Genomic DNA, 22614 nt, shown 5'->3' on the forward strand with positions numbered 1-22614 from the left:
CATGAGGGTGCACGCCCACTAACTCGACTGAGTTCCTCCACCAGTCAAAAACTTGCTTTTTCTCGTCATGCGGTAAGTTCATTTTTGAGCAAATGAAGTGACATTTTTAAAAATATATATATATTCCTTTCCCCCACAGCACGGAAACGGAATTTTGTTTTTTAACCTCTGCACAGACTTTGAAACAAATAAAAAAATACACGACGTCATAAATGTTACTAGAAAAGGCTGAAGTTCACCAGTTTACTTGTATAAGTTTACTTGCTCGTCTTTATTTTTTAAGTGGAAAATATATTTGATTTGTTATGACTCTCGGAATTGTATCATGAAAAAAACACAGCCAAATGTACATTGGTTTTACGACGCGAGGGGATGTAACTCGAGGAAGCACGTCGTACTACGTCAAATAAGTAAAGCAAAATAAAATATATTTTACAATGCAAATAATTTGATTCTACTGTCATGTTATTGCTATTCTTACTTTAAAATAATACAAAATGATTCGTGATTATTTAATACATTTGCTAACCGTAGCCAGCTAGCGGCTAACGTTGACATTGCGCATGTGCAGAACGCCGTGTAGCTTAAGTGTCAACATCTATGGACCAATTAAATCATCAAATATTTGCCAGTATACCTTGTATTTTTTTGTTTTTCATTTATTTTATGTTGGTGAAGAAAAAAAGTAGAAATTTGCTTCTATCTGCCATACTCGATACTTGACTCATTGAAAGCATTGTTTTATTTTACTTCAAATAAGATTAAATGTATTTCCAAAGCACTTTTGAGGCAGCAACTTGCCCCTCAAAATTCTGTATAAAATATTCAATGTACAATAAGACAATAAAATAACCCTTCTTTATCCAGACCCATCAACCTGAAACACCAAATAAACCGATGCACGCGATGGTTAAAATACAAAAAAAATCCCTCGAATGACCAAATTGATTTTGATATGCGACCATTATATTTTGTTTGTTTTTCTGAAGTAAAAACCCTTTTAGCATTGAAATTCGGGCTAAATCTAAACAGGTTGTTTTTAGACCTGAATTAGAAATCTGACATTTTTGGTCGCATTAAAGTGACAGTACGTAATATTTACAAGAAACTTTTACAGTATACAGTAGAAAAATGATTTCAATACTAGGCAAAAATACATGAACTATCATACCGAGTCAAGCCAAGTCATTGTCACGGTTGCCATGGCGCCCAATCGGCCCCGCCCGTGTGGCGCCAGCTGCAGCTCGTTGACAGATTGGCTTTCCTTCTCTTTAAGCACAGTGCTTTCACTCACCTTTTGTCAATCCGTCAATGAACTTCTGCACGGCAAGACAAGGGTTTTGACACGGTCCTGTTCCCTGTAGGTATTTCCTGTCTGGTATATTGTTCCCGTCTATTTTGCCTTGTTTAATATTGGTTTCCAGTTTCATTCCCGTGTAGTTTGTCCTGTTTAATTTCGATATCCTGTTTTCATATCAATCCTGTCTGTCCCGTCCTGTCCTGTATCGACCCCATCCATCCAATATCTTCTCGGGAAATTGGTATTGATCTCGTCAGCCTCTGGCTTCCTGTCATTCCACGCCAGACTGCTGCCTAAAATGCATGACTCCCCATTTCCGGTAAAATAAAAGGCTTGTGTGAAAAACGTCACGCATTTGGGTCCTGATCCTGTTCCGGTTCATGACAGTCGTGTTTATTTGTATAGCCCTTAATCACAAAGAGTCTCCAAGGGCTGCACAGACCACAGATTATTGCAAACCACAGACTATTATTACACCACCCTCTGATATAAAACCTACATGAGGACAAGAAAAAACTCAAAAACCTCAACATACGAAAAACTCAAAAACCTCAACATACGAAAAACTCAAAAACCTCAACATACGTTGGTTAAAAAAATAATCACAGGTCGGGATTATTATTATTTTTTTTACCATGTTGAATTCTGACTTAAGTCGGCCCTAAATTTGACCCGTAGGATGTGCCGTGTATCACTGGCCCTCGCTCATACCAGATACCCTAGTGCCATCTAGTGGTCAACTATTAATTACTACTACCAATTAGAGCTTTGTGCATCTCCAGTGTGAATCATATTTAATTAAAATATTGTCTCTGTTGCTTTTACGTCATCTAAAGTAATTTGAATGTCATACTAAGAAGGTTTTTAATATATTTAGTTTGTCATATTCGGACTAAATTTAGTTCAAATATAGTTCTAAAAAACTGCATTTAGTAATAAAATAGGCTTTTTAGATTGAAATCCATTTGGGGCATCAATTAAAGTAATTTATGTTTACATTTCTGAAAATGTTTTAAAATAAGCAATGTATGCTTTTAGACACCTTTTAAAATACTTTTTTTTGTATTTTCTACAAAATAAAGACATATTTTGAATGGCAATCCTGGCAGCTTTCAAATCACTGTTTCTCAACTGGTAGGTTGCGACCCAAAAGCTGGTCATGAACCGGTTTTCAGGAGGTCTTGGCAAAAATAATACTAAGAAAAAAAAATGGTTTGAGATTTCCGACCTGAAATCTGTCAATGAACGCATCAAGCCTACCATTCCACGGGATTGTCAAAAGGGAGTGTCTCTTATCATGATATAATAAAAATATCATGATACCTCAGGATATGATAAGCATAACAGTATTTTGTGTATGTGGTCCATTTATGCAATAAAGCTAAATGTGTGTCAATTGGTTTCGCTGCAATGGTTATGAATGTCCAAGCTACTTCTTACCAATTTTCAGCCGTGTCAATGAAATAATTTCTCCCTCATGCCATGAGGCTCTTTAACTCCATCCGGGGGAGTATTTGATCAAAGCGGCGCTGCCACGAGCGGCTGCCTTTTCCAGCAGCTGCCCTGTTGTTTTATTGTCTGCTCCTATCTTCGGTGTTTTTTCTTCCCGTTTTGACAACTACACTATGGATTACTTCTATCCTATGGACATGGGTTTTAACGCACAAGAAATGCGTTTATTCAAGGAATTTCTACTCCTTGCCCTGAAGATTTCTCGTGCCGGCGTGATGAAGGGGCCTATGGTGGAGGAAAAGCCGGAGCTAGCGAAGCGGCTAGCAGCGTTATAAGTCTTCGGTACCATCCGTAATCATGGTAAATGCGAACTCACGACCAAATAAGATCATCGAGTGCTGGTGGAAAACATCGAAGCGCACAGGGAGCGCAGTTGCTGTGTTTTGCGGAAACGTGGCTCACGTTTAGCATTCCGGACGCTAACGTGTAGCCACCCGGAGCTACCCGGAGCAATCCGGCTTCAACGCCGCTAAACAGAGACACGAAAACTGGGGAGAATCGGAGAGGAGGCGGACTTGCTAACACGAGGGGGTGTATCCCTGGATTTTCACAAAGAAAAGTTTTCCATCTGCCGCAGGGATGTCGAAATTTTGGACTGGCGTGACGTCATCCACTTCGCTACAAGCACCCCTAGGGCATCATGTTCATCTGTTAATAAACAACAGGGTAGACTGCTGGAAGTGTGAATTTCCCTACGGGGATGAATAAAGTATCTATCTATCTATCTAAAAGCCCACATTAAACCCCAACCTCACATTCGCATATTTTGCTTTATTTTTATTACAGTGTCTATTTTTGGGAACATTATTTAAATTATCTATCTATCTATCCCTTTAACTCTCTCTATATATATATCATCTTGAAGAGAAAACAACTGAAGTGAAACATTTGGATTTCATTAAAATGCAACTGTTAAAGGGAATATTATTACTAGAGAGGATTTTGGTTTTGCTGGTCATTTTGTCTTAAAAATATAATTCTGTTATGTGTGGTTCAAACTACACAATCCGTTTTTTTACATAAGAGAAGTGGATTTTTTTTTCTCTAATTGGGTCGCGACCTGTAATTAGGGTGTGATGGTGTGTCCTAAAGTCAGACCGGTTGAGAACAATGTTTTAGACCTCTTTTCAATCAATTTGTGCTTAATAATAATTATCCTTCTACATCAACTTTTTTTGCATGATAAAAACTTTTAAAGGGTTTCATTATAAACTGTCCCCCCATTATCAGAGTTCCTTGGAATTCCCCCAAATAGAACTACAGAGTCCATCTAAGATCTGCTTTAGTACAGGATGTGGAGCTCTGAGAAAATTATCTCATTTTCCAAAAAGGCCTTTCCTCCTTGCATCCGTCCTCCTGTTCCTGGTGCCATGTGATGTCATCGGGGAGAACTTCAGGAAGCCCAACATCGTTCTGGTGATGGCGGACGATCTGGGAATCGGCGATGTGGGTTGCTACGGTAACGACACAATCAGGTCAGCCCAAAAGTACTATGGTTTATGGACTAAGAAGTACTTGGTATTATTTTAACGTTTGTATCGGAAGTGGCAAGGGTTCGGAAGGAATTAGCTTATTAACACAGGTTTCTGTCCCCGGCTTTATGGCAATTTTACTATGTGATCCCCATTTTAGATGAGATTGTTGTATCCCAGGGGTCTACTCTACAGTGGCTTGCAAAAGTATTGCCCCCTAAGAAGTTTTTTACATATTGCCATATATCACGCTTCAAATTTATGGATAAAAAAAAATCAAAATATTTTCTAGGAATCAACATGTGAAACAAAACTGTTAAAAGAAACAGAATGTATTCTACAATTCATATTGTAAAAATGAGGTGTTGCGAAAATATCGACACTTTTTGAGTTAATTCTATGTACAAATTTCTTTTGCTGCGATCACATCCACAAGTTTTTGGGGTATGCTTCTATAAGTTTCGCACATCTTGGAACAGAAATATACGCCCATTTGTGGACAGAATTTTTCAGATCTTTCCACAAATTCTAACACATTTATATTCTTCGTGTTAAACCACTCTACTTTAGGTTTTGCTTTATGTTTAGCGTCATTGTCTTGTTGGAAGGTGAACCCGCGCCACATTCTCAGGTCTCTTGCAAACTACAACAGATTTTCTGCCGGAATGGCCCTCAATTAGGCTCAAATTATTTTCCCATCAACTCTAATGGGTCTTCCCAGCCCAGAGCATGATGCTGCCACCACCATGTTTTACAGTGGGGATGGTGTTTTCAAGGTCATGTGCAGTGTTATTTTTAGGGCAAATGTAAGGCTTTGCATTTAACCCAAAACGTTCAATTTCGGTCTTATTCGACCAGAACACCTTGATCGACATGTTAATTGTGTCCCCCCATGTGGCTTCTTGCAAATCCCAACCGGGACTTTTAATGGTATTGTTTTAGAAATGGCTTTCTTCTTGCCACTCTTCCATAAAGGGCAGGTTTATGCAGAGTACCACAGTTTGTTTTAGCACAGATAGTCCGACCTTAGCTGTGAATATCTGCAGGTCACCCAATGTGATTATGGGTCTCTTGGTTGCTTCTCTGATCAGTTTTCTTTTTGTTTGGGTGGACATTTTAAAGGGATCGCCTGGTCTTGGTAGCTTTGCTGTAGTTTTATGCTCCCCCCATTTTAAAATTATCGCTCAAATAGTGCTCCGCGCGATGTGTGAATGTTGCATAATTAGTCATGTAGGTGGAAATTGGATCATTCAGAAGTCATTAGGGAACTTCTGGAGTCAGTTCGTTGAGTTGAGAGAACAGGGGTGCAATATATTTGCAACAGCTCCTTTTCAGTCTGCTCTGTACATAATACCATCCTCCTCTTGCAGGACCCCCAATATAGACCGGCTTGCTTCCGAGGGAGTGATGCTGACTCAGCATATGGCTGCAGCTCCATTGTGCACCCCGAGCCGGGCGGCTTTCATGACGGGACGCTACGCTATCCGCTCAGGTCTTTTGGAGAAGCCTTAAACTTCAGTTACTGTCTTTTTTTTACATTAGTTTCTTTTTCAGGGATGGCGGGGTCAGGTCTGCTTCAGGTTAATTTGTTCCTGGGAGGGTCCGGGGGACTTTTACCTGAGGAGACCACTTTTGCCAAGAGACTGCAGCAACAGGGATATAGCACCGGTCTGGTTGGTGAGGTTATGTCCTCTTTTAAAAGAGTGTAGCCCTACAGGATGACAAACACGGGACCCGCAAAGGGATTTGATTCGTCCCGTGAGACAAAGCTGAGAGAAGCAAGAGTGAAAAATGAGCTGCAGTTTTAAATATGTCCTCTTGACATCCCCAAAGCCAGGCCAAGGCCCTCACAAAGACACTGGAGCTGTATTTATTTCTCACTGTTTCTCTTTGTCTCTCTTTCTCTCTTTTTGTCTTTCTTTACTTTGCCTCTATTTATTTCTCTCTCTATACCCCATTCTATTTCTGTATTTCTCTCTCTCTCTCTCTCTCTCACTCCCTTCCTCTATATTTTGCTCACTTCTTTTTCTCTGTCTGTTTCTTTCCCTGTCTCTTACCCTTTTTCTATTTCTCTCTCCCTCTTTGTCTTTCGCTTGCTTCTAAGTACGGTAACTATTTATGAATGAATCAAGTTAATTGTGAAAACAGATTTTCTATAAAATTTGCTTTGCTGAGTTATTTTTTAACGCAACCCCCATTCTTACTGCCGTTTTATTTTAATATGTTTATTGTTTAGTGCACCTTAAATATAATTTTTTTTAACAATAATAATTTGAGGGTGCACTGTGCCTTAAAATACTTCAGTCTACTTTATTTAAAAATAGTAATAATTAACACCTGTACCATCAAATTACAATTTCAAAAAAATAATCTTTCTGCTATATTGTACTACTGATTCTGAAAAGGGGTGGAAACGGTTTCAGGACACCACTTTTTATTTTTTTTTACTTCAGATGATATTTGATCCCCATCATGTGGACGTTACTGGAAACCAAACATTTGGGGTAAAAATGTTAACGTGAAGAGAACATTCCCAACAACACTTTTAATTCCTGTACTTTAGAAACCTTAGAAACCTATTTTTTACATATAACTTATCTACTGCCAGATTGTATTTTTTTCTGGAAAGAGGTGGAAAAGGAGTACATTACAGTACACCACTTTCTTTTACTTCAGATGATATTAGATCGCCATCAAGTGGACGTTACTGGAAAAACAAAAATGTGGCGTAAAAATGTTAACATGAAGAGAAAATTCCAAACAACACTTTAAATCCCTGTTCTTTATAAACCTTGTAATTTATTTATGTATTTTAATTATTGTTATTATTTTTTTACATATAACTTCTCTGCTATCAAATTGTAATTCAAAAAATAATATTACTGCTACATAGCACTAATTATTCCATAAAGTGATGGAAAAGGATTACATTACACCTGACGTAGTCGGGAAATGAATCATCTTAAAGCCTTTACTTATGTGTGGAGCTCCTCCCTTCCGTACTTTATGGGGTTTTATTTTGGCATCTCTGTTGACAATACACATCAGCATGTCACAGTTGCACACAGACAGTCACGGACTCACGGCAACCCAATACACACACACACACACACACACACACACACACACACACACACACACACACACACACACACACACACACACACACACACACACACACACACACACACACACACACACACACACACACACACACACACACACAATTTGCTGCAGAACACAATGCACAATAAACTGATATCAATGACAACAAAGACAATTCAATTCAAGCAGTGAATTAGCAATAACCAAAGCGCGAAGTAGCGAGGGATTAATGTCCTGGAGAGGGATGGGCACTACCAGGCAGTACTTGCCCAAGACACACCACAGGAAATGGTGCCCCTATGACCCTGGTGGTTAAGTGATCCATCCAACCAACCAATTAACCAACTTGAACCAACTATTGTTTTTATATTTTGACCATTTTCCTTTGCAGGCTGGAGTAACTCTTAAAAGCATGACATACAAGTACTAACACTCTTCAATGAGTGAGGTTTAAAATTAGACGGGAAAAATCCAAAATACTTATGTCATCATGTCATGAGTATGTTTAATGAGTAATACCTGGAATATAAAAATGTTACAATTGTTTTTATATTTTGAAATATTTTGAAGAATAACAAACCATGGGGTCATTTTTGGCCTTTTGTATGCATCCAAGGGATGAAACGACTTTATTTGGCTCGCACGCCGTAGTTTGTCCATCCCTGCTCTAGTGGCACGTAAAGAAATTGCTTCAAAACGACATTGGACTTTTGATTTTGTTCAGTATTGTGTGCAAGTCAATTACAGCACCTCAAGAATGACAATTATTTTCTATTTTTAAAATACATATCATGTATTCTACTTCCCACGCAGGTAAATGGCACCTTGGCATGAACTGTGAGCGTAGAGGGGATCACTGCCACCACCCTCATAGGCACGGCTTCGGCTTTTTCTACGGTCTTCCTTTCACCCTCATTACCGACTGCGTCCCGGAAATGGACTCTGACATCTTGGCTCCTTTGCAGAACAAGCTAAGGAACATTTCTGTGCTGTTCCTCGTTGGTCTCTTTACTTTGGTAAAGTCACGACACTCGTTCAATGCCATAATAATGTGTAAATACTTTTTCAGATGCATTGTCCTGGAGTTGTTGTATTTAAAAATCCTATTTCAAAGGCTTTGGCAATGCTGATTAGTAGGTATCTAGCTGGGAATGATTTCAGTTTGATAAATCTCTAGATGGCAGGAATGGCTTTGACCAAATTTTTGTCCGCACATCGAGGAGCCCCCACTTCCTCTTGTTGCTTTGCTTCTTCAATTCAGCGATTGAAATTTTGTGGAAGACCCCAAGTGATGGAAATTGTGTGATCATGTCACAGAAAACATCAGGTGCTAAAAACTCAAAGTTCATGCATAAGTTCAGTTTGCACCCTTACAAAAAAGTGTTTTTTTTTCTCAGAAGTTTTCTTGGAAACAATTAGTTTCCAGAAACTAATAAATGTATAACTGTTAATTAGAAAACATGGGTTAAACATTAGAAAAATCCTTTTTTCGAATGAAAGATGAAGGTTCAAGCTTTCTTTTGACATGTCCTATCTAGATATAAACGTCCGAAGGTCTGCATTTATATAGCGCTTCTCAAGTCAACGAAGATCTCCCAAAGTGCTTTATAATGTGCTTCACACTTTTCCCCTTTTTACACACTAACTAACCAATTGCAGCGTCAGCGTCAGGCAACTACCAGCTATCGGAGGCAATAGGGATTCAGTGTCTTGACCAAGGACACTTCGACATATAACACGGAGGAGCCGGGAATCTAACCTGCAACCTCTTGAGCCTTAGACGAGCGCTTTACCTCCTAGCCAATGCCGCACAGAACTTAATTTTCTGGAGAACTTAAAAAAACAAGACAAAATTGTCTGGCCTTTTCCCATCTGTCATTGAACGAGTTAAGCTTGTGTTTGTTAGGTTTGAAAATGCTAACCTAAGCAACAATCCAACACAATCACCCCAGAACCTTCTCTGATGACCCCACCAAAAATGTATGTCACGTGTCTACAGGTTTGCGTTTCTGCTTGTGGCCTTGTGAGAGTCAACTTGCGGCTCCTGGTGGCGCTCTTCTTGCTGGTCTTCCTGGCAATCGGGCTTTGGTATGCGGCCTTTGGACTGATGCGCAGGTGGAACTGCATCATCATGAGGGAGCAGGATGTTGTCGAGCAGCCCATGACAGTCGACACGCTGCCCCGCAGGTTCTTGACGGAAGCGCAACATTTCATCCAAAGGTATCCCTGCGAGATCAGATACCAAAACGAAACGGCCACCATCACTTTTGTCCTTTGTCCAACGACGTTCAATGTCTTCTTCCTTGAATTCAGGAATGCTCATCAAGCCTTCCTTCTTGTCTTCTCCCTGGCTCACGTCCACACGCCGCTGTTTCACCGGCAGCCTAACGCCTGCAGAAGCCAACACGGTTGCTATGGTGACGATGTGGAGGAGATGGACTGGATTGTTGGTAAGTGAGTCTTTTTAAGCCTCTTTTCCCCACCTTTTATCTTTCATAGTAAATACTAACTAACTTACTAACTACCTATCGTAATCTGCCCTATCCCAATCGAGCCTCCTAAACTGATTTAATCTATGGTAATCTGTCCTAATCTATTTTGACATAATATAATATAATGATAATAATATAATATATTCTATATAATCATATTTCAATGTAATCAAATATATCCTTATTTATCCTATTGTAATCTAATCCATCCTATTTTATCCTAATCTATTCTATCCTTTCCTGATCTATCCTACCCTAAAATAATATTTGTCATCCAATACATTTTAATCTACCATATTAAAAAATATTTTAATATAATCTATCCTAATCAAGCCAAGCCATGCTTTTTTGCATAAACCTTAATCACAAGAAATCTAATCTAACCTATTTTTATGTAATCTATCATAATCTCACTTAATGTTTTATATTGTAATCTATCCTGTTGTTATCTAAACTAATCTAATCAAATCTACCCTTATCTAATGGAATCCAATATATCAGCATTGCGGAAAACTTTAACCTATCCTCATCTCATCTATTTTACACTAATCTAATCTCTCCTATCGTAATCTAATATATCCTAATTTAACCGATTCTTATCTAATCTATTTTATACTAATCTAATCTCTCCTATCGTAATCTAATATATCATGGTCTAGCCTATCCTAATACAATCTATCTTCATCTAATCTAATCTCTCCTATCATAATCTAATATATCATTGTCTACACTATCCTAATATAATCTATTTTTATCTAAACTAATATATCCTAATCTAATCCATCCTTATTTACCCCGTCCTAATCTAATGTAATCTAATCTAATACAGTCTATCAATTTTACTAGCGGGCCTTTTTTTTTTTTTTAAATTAATGTCTGAGACCGCAGCGCGTAAAACTTTTTGGGCTGCTGGCTGGCACAGCAATCTACCACTACAGTCAGTAAAGTAACTAGATATCATCTAGCACAGGACTCTCCAACCTTTTTGAAGCTGAGGGATACTTTTTGTGTCCAATTACTGCAAAGGACGACTTTCTAAAATACAAAAATTGTCATGTTAGTACTAAGTTGTTATGAGGCTATTATAAGGTTAATATTGTAAGTAGGGAAGAATCGACTGAACCACTAAATAAATCATTATCCTAAAAAAATAGCAATGAACAAACGTTGGTGAGTTTTTTTTCACAGCTGTCCTGCGGGCACCACATTAACGATTATTGGTCTAGCATATGCTGATTTTATCCAGCAATTGCTCATTTTTTTAAAACAATCTCTGACACTGCAGCGTGTAGCAGACTGACAGCACGTATGACAATTTTGGCAGCCAGCCGGCAAAAGCGATGACATAAATCAATTACTTACACTGCAGCGTGTATCAGCCCAGCAGCAACTACACAAATTTTGGCAGCTAACTGACACAGTGATCTGTCTGCCTGCCTGCCTGCCTGTCTGTCTGTATGTCTTTCTGTTTCTCACTCTCTTTCTTTCTTCCTTCCTTTCTTTTCTCTTTCTTTCTTTCTTTCTTGCTTTCTTTCTTGCTTTGTTGCTTTCTTGCTTTCATGCTTTCATGCTTTCATGCTTTCATGCTTTCTTGCTTTCTTGTTTTCTTTCTTTCTTTCCTTCTTTCTTGCTTTCTTTCTTTCTTGCTTTCTTGCTTTCTTGCTTTCTTGCTTTCATGCTTTCTTGCTTTCATGCTTTCTTGTTTTCTTGCTTTCTTGCTTTTTTGCTTTCTTTCTTTCTTGCTTTCTTTCTTTCTTGCTTTCTTTCTCTCTCTCTCTCTCTCTCTCTCTCTCTCTCTCTCTCTCTCTCTCTCTCTCTCTCTCTCTCTCTCTCTCTCTCTCTCTCTCTCTCTCTCTCCTCTCTCTCTCTCTCTCTCTCTCTCTCTCTCTCTCTCATCTACCTGTCTTTCTCTCTGTATGTCTGTTTCTCTTTTCTTTTCTCTCTTTCTCTTTCTCTTTCTCTTTCTCTTTCTCTCTCTCTGTGTCTCTTTCTCTCTCTCTCTCTCTCTCTCTCCTCTCTCTCTCTCTCTCTCTCTCTCTCTCTCTCTCTCTCTCTCTCTCTCTCTCTCTCTCTCACATCTACCACTGCAGCCTGACAGCATGTACAACAATTTAGACCGCCATTATTAGATGCTGTCTCTGGAGAAGATGGCACTGTAATGAATTTACCACAGGTTAGTTAGAAAAGATCCCAGTTGTGAGTCAGATGTTGCTTGTATATATACACAGTACCCCCTGTGTTCAGAGTGTTCAGAGCAGACAGCAGACAACAAATGCTATCACAAGGGCAGGTTGTATGTGTTTAAATTGGGTGGGCGTGACTGTGATTGGCTGGTTTAGGCTGTCAGCCGGGCGCTGACGTCGATGTGGCCACGAACGCAAACTGAAAGGTACAGCGACAGCCAGCTTTTAGCGGGTCGTACATTGAAAAAGAATTCATCAATAAATAAGACTTTGAGGAAAGTCGCAAAGAAATGGTGATCAACATTGGTTGGTCTGTGAATTGTTACCGGGTCTGGAGAGTGTCTGAGGCTATGTCGGGAGAAAAGGCAATAGGGGTGCTGCAGGTCAGGCCCACTGCGGCACCGCAGGTCCAACTCACTGCAGCTAGGTTATGTAGCAACACTACAAGCTACCCCTGCTGAGCCTGTATCTCACCAACGCCAAATCCATTATCCATGAAACGGATGACAGGTAGGAAACCACTAATTTGGAAAGGTTGATTTGAAGCATTGCGGAAACTTAGATCTATAGCTGTTATTTTGTTACAGTCGATAGTCCCAGTTAGTGAGGGCGTCATCTTGAGGGGTCACACTTACCCTTCAAGTTTCGCGGGGGTTCTGGTCCCCATTAGCCATAATAACCAAGGGATTACCTTTTGAAGAAAACGTGGTAGAAGCTCGATTGCACATCTGGAGCCTGAATCATTTGTGGTCAACGTTGTGTTTTAAAGGCGAGTTAACCAAGACGGTGGATTTGTTGGGCCTGACCAACGACACTCTAATCTACTTCACGTCAGATCACGGAGGACACCTCGAAACCTCTCATCCGACCATTGGTCAGTGGGGGGGATGGAACGGCATTTTTAAAGGTATTTATAACCTGACCTCACATTACCTCCACTATGTGTATTTTGATGACTTTGTTTATTTTAGTGTGTTTTATTAAACAAAAGCCATGCTGTTTTTGAAGGCATGTGCTATTTTCACATGATACTAGTCATACAAGTGTGCAACACAGATCCTTTACGGAAGGCAAAAGCAATTTGACATTTATCATGGGCTGCGACAAACAGTAATTTTAATATGTGATTAATCGGCCGATTTATTTTGTCAATTAATCAATAAAGCTGATATACTAAAATGTGTTAAAATTATAAAAACATAAAAACATGAATTAATGATGATGCAGTTTCTGGTTGAGATGATAACTTAACAAAATAAGTCGAAGAAATTGGGCCCTAAATCGCATGGTATAGTGCAACTGAAAATGAGCCGAGGAAAAAATACGTGGACTTAGAATGACCAAATCTCAACATTTTACGTCTCATTTTTCTGCTCAGCCTTTTAAGGTACCTGTAGCAGCAAGATGGCGGACAATTATGTCTGCTCTCCGTAGGTGACGCATATGTTATGTAAAATTTACCATAGATGATAATTTATGTGTTTTTGCTTATCATTTGAACCATTATTTGTCAGGCACCAGGAACGGAGACGGGAACCCAATTGCGTTAGTTTCTTAGTTTTATTGAGAAAGTAAGCTGGCACCCACGATCCAGTGATCGTTGATTGTGGGGAGCAGGTCGCTCGGGACGCGGAAGTGGCACTTCTCTGCCGAGCGATAGCGTTGTCGAAGAGGTAAAAACAGGTCGGGTTGTCGGGGCGCAGGAGCAGAGACGTAATCACACGGAAACAGGTCGAAGCCGGGACACGTACGGGAGTCAAAAAACAGGGAGTCAGGTTCGGAAGGCTTGCCTTAGCGGGAGCTGAAGGTTCGCAACGATCGGACGCCGGTAACCGGGAGTCGGGGGGTTTAAAAAGTGGCAAGGAGCCAATCAGCGACCAGGACTGTTGGCGCCACCGGGGCAGCCGCAGGTGCCCCGAATCAGTAATCATAACAATATCGTGGTTTTTTTTAAACTAAATAAGCTTCTTGACCATAAGGAAATGCTAAATACACAATTTCCTTTTATAAAATTTTATTTGGGAAAAAAAACACCAATTCATGGCTTACAAAAATTAAGGATTTTCTTTAAAAACGTTGACATCAGTGAAATGTTGGATTTCAATTTAACACATACTTAATTGGTTTTCCATTATTATGTTGGAAAGCTAAAATGTAGGATTTAGAGATGTTTTTATTCCAAAAGGTATCTACTTGTCACTGTTGCCCATTGCCCTTATTTGGGCCTGCCCGTTTTGTGCCAGCTGCTGCTCGTTGCTTGATTGGCTTCCCTCCTATTTAAACTCAGTGCTCTCATTCACTCCTTGTCAGACCATCAACGAACCACTGCACTTGCAAGACTTGTATTTTGACTCTGTTCGGTATCTTGCTCTAGTCTCCAGTATCCGGTATTGATCCCATCTGTCTCGTCCTGTCCGGTATCTTACTCCAGTCTCCAGTATCCGGTATCGATCCTGTCCTGTATCTTGCTCCAGTATCCAGTATCCGGTATCGATTCTGTCCATCCTGCTCGTGTATCCAGTATCTAGTATCGATCCAGTCTGTCCCGTCCTGTCCGGTATCTTGCTCGTGTATCCAGTATCCAGCATTGATCCCGTCCGGTATCTGCCCGTGTATCCTGTATCTGGTATCGATCCATCTGTCGTGTCCAGTTTTGATCTCTTCTGCCGAGCGATCACTGAATCGCTGGTGTTTGTGTTCCCGTGCATGACTGCCCCCTTCCCGTAAAATAAACTTGTTTGAAAATGTTATGCATCTGGGTCCACCGTCTGTTCTGGTTCTGAATCTATTATATAAATACTGTAATTCCTCACTACTTTACAGCCCCTGTGCATTGCAGGAAAAATAATCCATGATCCGTTACCCCAATCGCATATTACTTCTAGCAGGAGCCGACAGCATACTCTTGTTGGGCCTGGATGCTCTTTTTTGCTGTTCTGTCCACCAAAATGTGAACTGCTTCATTGATCCATTCTCTCCAATCGAATATTGCTGTTAGCAGGGATGGGCGGAGTGCAATTTTGTCAGGCCTGCCGGATAAAATAAACATTACTTGTGCAACCAAAATCCGTTATCTCCAATCCCTTATTGCTGCGAGCTGGGACCAGCACATGGCACTTTTGTCGGTAGGCGGCCTGTTGTGAAATTCACGGTCCATTATCCCCGAGTGACTATTGCTTTGAACAGGGGCTGGCAGAGCACATTTCTTCTTCAGTTCGGGCTGCTGAAGCGCGCCACTGTGATCCACCTAAAATGAATTGCGCTGTTTTGGCCGCGAACCCTTATCCCTAGTCGACTATTGCTAAGAGCAGGGGTCTGCAGAGCAAATTTGTGTTGCGTGTGGTGGCTCTTTTCTTTCGTTCTCTCAGCATTAATTGAACAGCATCCATGCAGCTGTGAACCATTATCCTCCGTTGACTATTGACAGACTGCTGTCACTGTCTTGTACTACGGACAGACTGAAGAGATCTTTTCTTCCTCATGCCATGAGGCTCTTTAACTCCACCCGGCAGAGTAAAGGCCCACATTAAACCACACCACCTACATTGGATATTACCGAATCTTACTGCAATATGTATTCTGTGTAGCACTATTTAGTTACTCTATATAACACGCTACAGTGGGCATTTGCACGTCACACTGGGTATTTGTAAATTGTATTTTTTTGACTTTATTATTGTACTGTTCTCAGCTCAGGGATGCTGCTGGAAATGTGAATTTCCCTTAGGGAATGAATAAAGTATCTATCTATCTATCTATCTATCTATCTATTGCTGAGAGGAGAGGCTGAGAAAGCTACCGGTAATTCGTTTAGAAAAATAACAGCTTTTTGTCCCCGCCAGCTCAAAATAAACAGCACCTGTGCGATCAGGATCCATTATCTCTATTCGACTTCTCCAGGTGACTATTATTGAGAATAGGGCCTGAAAACGCAAATTTTTGTCTTGCATTACGGCTTTTTTCTTTATTTTCAGCATAAAATGAACAGCACCAATGCCTTGGCGATCCATTATCCTCTGTCAACTTTTACTCAGAACGGGGGCCTGGAAGGTTAATTTGTGTCATGCGGTACAGCTCTTTCAACATCACCCATGTGGACATGGTTCAATATCTCTGGCTAACAATCGCTGCAAACAAGGGCATATTTTAAAATGGGGGTTGCATCTAGCTACTTTGTGGAGATTTGCATATTGAGGGGGGTTGTTGTGCCCTTTAACCGCTATAAACATTTTTTCCATTAATCAAAAAAACATTTATACATTACTCTTCAATGTCCAGTTCTTAACATTTATACCAGTACAAAAAGTAGATAATAATTTTTAATTCTATTTTAAATGTTATTTTCTTTATGGATCAGTTCATATTGAATTTTCAGGGCTGCTACCATCCAGATTTTTCGATAATCAGTATAGCTGATATTCAAGTACAAATACTTCTATATTCATTGTATAGTACAGAAAAAAATGATAAGGTTCAAACACTAAACTTCACTTATTTTTTTTTCTCTTCCAGGTGGGAAAGGCATGGGTGGATGGGAGGGCGGCATCCGGGTGCCCGGTATATTTCGTTGGCCGGGCAGACTGGCTCCTGGGAGGGTGGTAGACCAGCCCACCAGTCTCATGGATCTCTACCCTACGCTGAAATATTTGGCTGGAGACATCCAAGCAGACAGGTCTTGCTGAGCTTTTTTGGTGATTACTTTTTTTCATCCCACTTAACAAATTAGACTTTGTGTTGAAGACGTTTGGACGGTCACAACCTGATGCCGCTACTGGAGGGGAAAGCCGATCGATCGGAGCACGACTTTATGTTCCATTATTGTGGCACCCACCTACATGCTGCACGCTGGCACCCGCCCAACAGTGAGTTTACACCGAGGAATTGTATAGTGCTTAGCGAAAGTATTGAACCCCCAAAAACTTTTTGTCATGTCACCACATTTCAGGCATCGAACTTAAAGCTAAAAACAACTGCAAACATTTTCTTAGAATCAACAACATTTGAGACACAATTGTGAATTGGGAACCCAATTATTTCAACATTTTCCATTATATTTACAATTGAATAACTGAAAAGTAGGTGTTAAAATATTGCTGTTTTCTCAGCTTAGCCAACTGACTCCAATAGTTTTGTGATGACTTCTGAATGATCTAATACTAACCTAAATTACCACCAAGTCTCAGTTTAGATGCACAAAGGATAAATACAGCATAATAAAGACCAAAGAACACGCAGGCCAGGGATAAGGTTGTGGAAGATTTCGCAACAATTACCCATCTCCTGAAGCACAGTGCGAGAAATAATATCAAAATAAAGAGACCATACAACCACTACCAAGGCCTGGAAGTCCCTCTAAACCTTCGGGCCAAACAAAGAGAAAACTAATCAGATACGCAACCAAGAGACCCATAATCACATTGGAAGACCTAAGAGCACACACAACTGAGGTGGGACAATTTCTGCACAAGACAACTGATAGTCGTACTCTGCATAAATCTGCCCTTCATGGGAGAGTGGCAAGAAGAAAGCTCTTTTTGATATAATACCATAAAAAAAACAATTTGGCATTTGCAAGAAACCACTTGGGGGACACAAATAACACGGGGAACAAGATGCTGTGGTCAGATGAGACCAAAATTTACATTTTTGGGCTGACTCCAACTTTACGTTTAGCGTAAGAGTGACACTGCACATCTCCCTGATAACACCATCCTTACAGTCAAACATTGTGGTGGAACCATTATGCTTCAGGGTTGCATTGTGCATTGGGCATTGTGTGCAGTATTGGGGCGTAATGTTTACAAATTCTTCTGACACTATAAAAATATGTATGTTGTATTTTATACTGTAAATTCCAGATTACAGAGCGCACCTGAATAAAAGCAGCATGCTCAAATTTAAGAACAAAACCCAATTTTGTCTTTGTACAAACAGAACCAGATTTTAGGCCACGGGCAAACCTGGCGCCGAACTCGTAAGGAATTTGGTGTCGACACCTTTGGCTGCAGAATGCCAACAGCGACTTGCTACCGCACACCTGAAGCCGTTTTTAGCTCTAGTGCAACTTGTATGTCACGTGTTTTGGGATTGTGTGACACTTCAAGATGGAGACTACCCGAGCGATTACAAAAACAAGCACATGTTTTCTACTGTACCGAAAAAAAACAAAAATGAGGGCTGTGATGTGTAAAATGTGAGCCCTGTATTTCTAGATGGCAAACATACTGTAGAGACTAGTGCCCATGTCATTGTTGGTTGATGCGGTCACAGACCAAATTGCATTTGATTGTCATCGTTCCTCGAAGATTAAAGGAAACTCCAGCGACCTGACAATGACTCTGATGATACAGATAGTGGAGTGTAGCGTGTTTTATATCGATAACTTCCACTGCTGTTCAATTTGGATGAATAAATTTAGTACGTATTCAATATTGAATAAATGACTAAGTACCTACACCCACCCCCTGTTTTTCTCCCGTTATGTATTATATGAATGCATAGTTCTTAATGCAGGCACTGCCACCTAATCGATATTGATTAATTTATGTTAGGTTTAAGCGTGACAGCTCAACTTCCTTTCACTGCCAGAGTGATCGCTTTTAACTTAAACCTTGAATCATAAGCTTTAGAGCTAGAATTTTCCATTTTGATGTGGCTAAGGACAACTGAATGATTTACAATAAGTTATTAGTTTTAAGTTATTTACTGTATTGCACAAAATTCCTTAAATTATGATGGGTGTCAATATTGGTTAGTATGGTGTTATCTGTTTTCTACTCCGGATCCGTCATGCTGCCATATCATGAGATTTAACAATGTAATAATACATTTCATTCTCCCCAGGTGACTCCATCTTCAAGGTACACTTTGTCACCCCCAACTTTTCTCCAACGGGAGCTGTGGGGTGCTACAACACAGGGGTAAGATCTTAAGCTCGAGCCCGACCCAAAATTCTGGCCGGGTTGGGCCTAAAATGTCAATCAGTATGCTCGGGTCGGGACAGGCTTTCTCTCGATGCATTTTTTTCATTTTTATTGTTCTTCTCTTAAAGGACTAAATTCTTAAAAACGTACTGCTGTGATTTAGGGCCCAATTTTCAACCCGTCAAAATGACGGACGTCCTTGAAATGTTCAACTTGATTCTTATATAAATTTGTAATAGATAGAAAATTGATGTTTAATGTGACATCTGCAGCCACAGAAATATAAAATATGTAAATAAGGGATGCCAAACTCAGTTAGGCTTTTGGGCTGGATCCAGACTTTCTGTTTTGAGGCGGGCAGTAAAAGACTTTCAACTCCAAATTTTTAGCTTTGTTTTTCAGTACAATGCTTTATAGTTCTTCCAACATTAGTAAACTACCCTACATATTATAATAACGGATGACAAATGATCTTTTTTTAACACAAAATTATTTTCTGACAAACAACGAGGAAAAAATATGTTTGACATTGAATGTGTTAACTGGTTTACATTAACAGTTGAGTAAATGCAGTTTTATCCCTGAATCAATTCACCACGCTATACAAATTCACCACTGCCCCATAGCGGCCGAAGAGAGTATTTGGTTTAATCTTATTAAACAAAATCATAACTTTTGACCTGAATTATTGCTTCTGTTTTTGACATACTCAGACACTTATGGCAGGTTGGATTAAATCACCAAAGCGGCTGTTTCTATAGTCTTTTTAAAATCATATTTTCTTACACATACAGGCTTTAAGTTCCTCTCCTCCTCCCGAGTCTTTAACGATAAAATATGAAATTTCGAGTTTTCTTTGGGCTCGAACCTGCAAATCAAGTTAAGTGGTCAGGCTCCCCACAGGGCTAGGTCCGGTTGGGCTGAATTTTTTAGGCCCGATCTTATTTCTGCTACGTCTCACAGATCTGCTTTTGCCACGGAGATTACGTGACGCGCCACGACCCCCCGCTGATCTTCGACCTCTCCCGCGACCCCTCGGAGTCGCGCCCGTTGAGCCCCGAAACGGAGCCGCGCTACGCCGAAATCCTTCAGCAGGTGGCACAAGCTGCTGACGGGCATCGGCAGTCTTTGGTTGACAATAGAGAGAACCAGCTCACCTGGCAGAAAGTTCTGTGGAGACCATGGCTGCAGCCCTGCTGCGGGACGTTCCCGTTTTGTGGCTGCAAAGAAGACACAAAGTAGTTTATCAGGAAAATCTGCATTATTTATCTTTGACCGATCCTGCCATTCGTGGAGATAAATACATAAATACCAAGGAATATCTGCCATAAAATAAATGAACACAAGGATAAATCATATAATAGCTAAAAATATGACATAGATGTGTAAATACATCTATACAATTCATTTATATCTATTCATGCATTTTGTCATGTATTTTGTCGTGTATTTTATCATAACAAAATACAATTAAAATGAGGTGGCGGGTCAACCTGCCCGAGTTTTTCATCTACTAGTTGGAAGGCATTGCAGTTGATCGGCGCATTTATTTATCAACCAATAACTAGTTTAACTCGTCCCCCTCAGGGAATTACATTTTGCTGCCACAAAAAAAAATATATGTATAAATATATATACATGATAGAATATCTATTATCTGCACCGCTTATCCTCAGTAAGATTGCGGGGAAGCTGGAGCCCATCCCAGCAATCTTCAGGCAGTGGGCAGCCAGTTGCAGGGCACACAAAGACCGTTCATTCAAACCTAGGGACAATTTGGACCGGCCAATTAACTTGAAATGCATGTGTTTGCAATGTGGGAGGAAACTGGATTGACTGGAGGAAACCCACGCAGGCACGGGGAGAACATGCGAACTCTGCACAGAGAGGTTGCGGTAGCTGAACTTGAACCCTCAACCTCTGCACCGTGGGGCTGTAAATGACAAAATACACGACATAATACCTGACAAAATACCCAAATAAATAAATGAGAAAATACACAAACAGCAAATGTAAAACCTTCCAACAACTGCAGCAGGCTCTGACAAAATGATGTAAACGGCAATAAATTAATACAAATTGATGTATTTTGTCTTGATTTACCCCGTATCGATCCTGTACTTTTTGCCTAAAATCCCAATTTAAGACGTAGCCCCCCAAAATTTTTGAACCAGAGAATATGGAGGGTTCAGGTCTCTTTTAAAAAGGTAAGACTCTGAAGTTTTGTTTCCAAAGTCAAATAGTCACTTCAAGTGCTACTAACATTGAGTTGGAACACAGAGAAATAGAAGGTCTTTATTCTCTCCAATTAAATGCCTGCAGATGAGTAAAGCGTTGGCATCTTGGCTGGAAAACACGTGAGATTTCATTTCATTTCATTTCAGTGAGACAATGGCTTGAAGCCTACCTGGTACCTTGTCAAATTTAATCACATGCTGAAAAACGAAATATTGTATTTTACTCATTTTTTCAAGGGTAGGCTTAGGCGTTTCCGGAAAATACACATACATATCAAAATACACGACAAAATACATAACAGAATACCTGACTAAATACATAGCGAAATAAATAAATTATATCATATTTGACAAAATAAATAAAAACATGACAATATAAATGGTTACATGACAAAAAAATGACAAAATACACAACAATATAAATGACAAAATAAATACTAAAATGATCAAAAAACAATACATCATAGAATATGCGGCAAAATATATGATAGAAAACATAATACGTGATGAAATATATGATAAAATACATATTTTTATAAATAAATTACAGATATACGTATATATTTATGTATCTGTATGGCGTCTATTGTAGGGATTCATTTCTTTCTACATATATTCTACATACGGCAGGATAGTTCATCCATAGTAAGTCTCCACTAGGGGGCAGAGTCAGACTGCAGAAGCTACGGCAGTAATTCCACTAGTAAGATTTGTCCTTGATAAATCAGTCGCTATTCTCACACCCTTCAAAATGTTAAGATGATAAAATAAGCGTTAAATCTGAAGGCAGAGTGGGTCAAAAGTTACCCACATTTAATATTGTATGTTTTCTTTGCAGTACTACCATTTTTATCAAGGGTGTTCTGCGCAAGGTCGTACACAAAATACATTTTTATCGCCGTTCTCATCTATGCTTTGCCCTTTCCAACCTTTTTTTTTCTTTTTACTGCACTGTTTTTTTTAGAGCAAAGCATTATGTTCTGCTCCGTTCATGTAAAACCGTCCACACGTTGCAGCAGGCAGTGACAAAATGAAGGAAACAGCAATAAATGAATGCAAATGGTTGACGTTTGTCATATTTAAATGAAATTCCCGTACACTTACTGTCAGCTAGGCAGTAATTAAACATTTAAGCAAGTGAAACGATTGATCCACGTAAGAAAATAATCCAAGCCGATCTTTCAAAAATATATACTTTTGGGACCAAATGTAGTTTTTAATTAGCTGTGGACAGCTGAAAATGCACACTGGGTCATAATTTAAATTACCTCTGCATTACAGGGACAGTGTGTATTATTCTTTGTAAAAATTGGAACCTAATGAGAATATCTTTCTCATTATCAATTGATTTTATTGTTTATATGTATAGAGTAATAAGATGGTATTCATT

At 39.6% G+C, this 22614-nt stretch overlaps 1 protein-coding gene across 1 annotated transcript; it reads left to right on the plus strand.

Moving 5' to 3' along the window:
- arsh (arylsulfatase H) lies at nucleotides 1–21070 on the plus strand. The gene is made up of 12 exons (XM_088353303.1): nucleotides 1–72; nucleotides 4144–4287; nucleotides 5655–5776; nucleotides 5839–5961; nucleotides 8203–8405; nucleotides 9389–9609; nucleotides 9703–9839; nucleotides 12834–12971; nucleotides 16577–16736; nucleotides 16805–16926; nucleotides 18908–18984; nucleotides 19951–21070. Exons 1-12 carry the CDS (start codon nucleotides 68–70, stop codon nucleotides 20227–20229), a joined length of 1731 nt encoding a protein of 576 aa, XP_088209429.1. The 5' UTR covers nucleotides 1–67; the 3' UTR covers nucleotides 20230–21070.
- Nucleotides 21071–22614: the final 1544 nt, after the last annotated feature.

This window comes from Urocampus carinirostris, chromosome 14 (assembly GCF_059441175.1).
Source record: "Urocampus carinirostris isolate Australia breed hairy pipefish chromosome 14, RoL_Ucar_1.0, whole genome shotgun sequence".
NCBI classification, from domain to species: domain Eukaryota; kingdom Metazoa; phylum Chordata; class Actinopteri; order Syngnathiformes; family Syngnathidae; genus Urocampus; species Urocampus carinirostris.

Bases quoted from the DNA above. Each gene is read 5' to 3' on its own strand.
- arsh (XM_088353303.1), top strand. The intron at 4,288-5,654 runs GTCAGCCCAAAA...CTCCTCTTGCAG, and splicing joins TACGGTAACGACACAATCAG to GACCCCCAATATAGACCGGC. The intron at 16,927-18,907 runs GTGAGTTTACAC...CATTCTCCCCAG, and splicing joins ACGCTGGCACCCGCCCAACA to GTGACTCCATCTTCAAGGTA.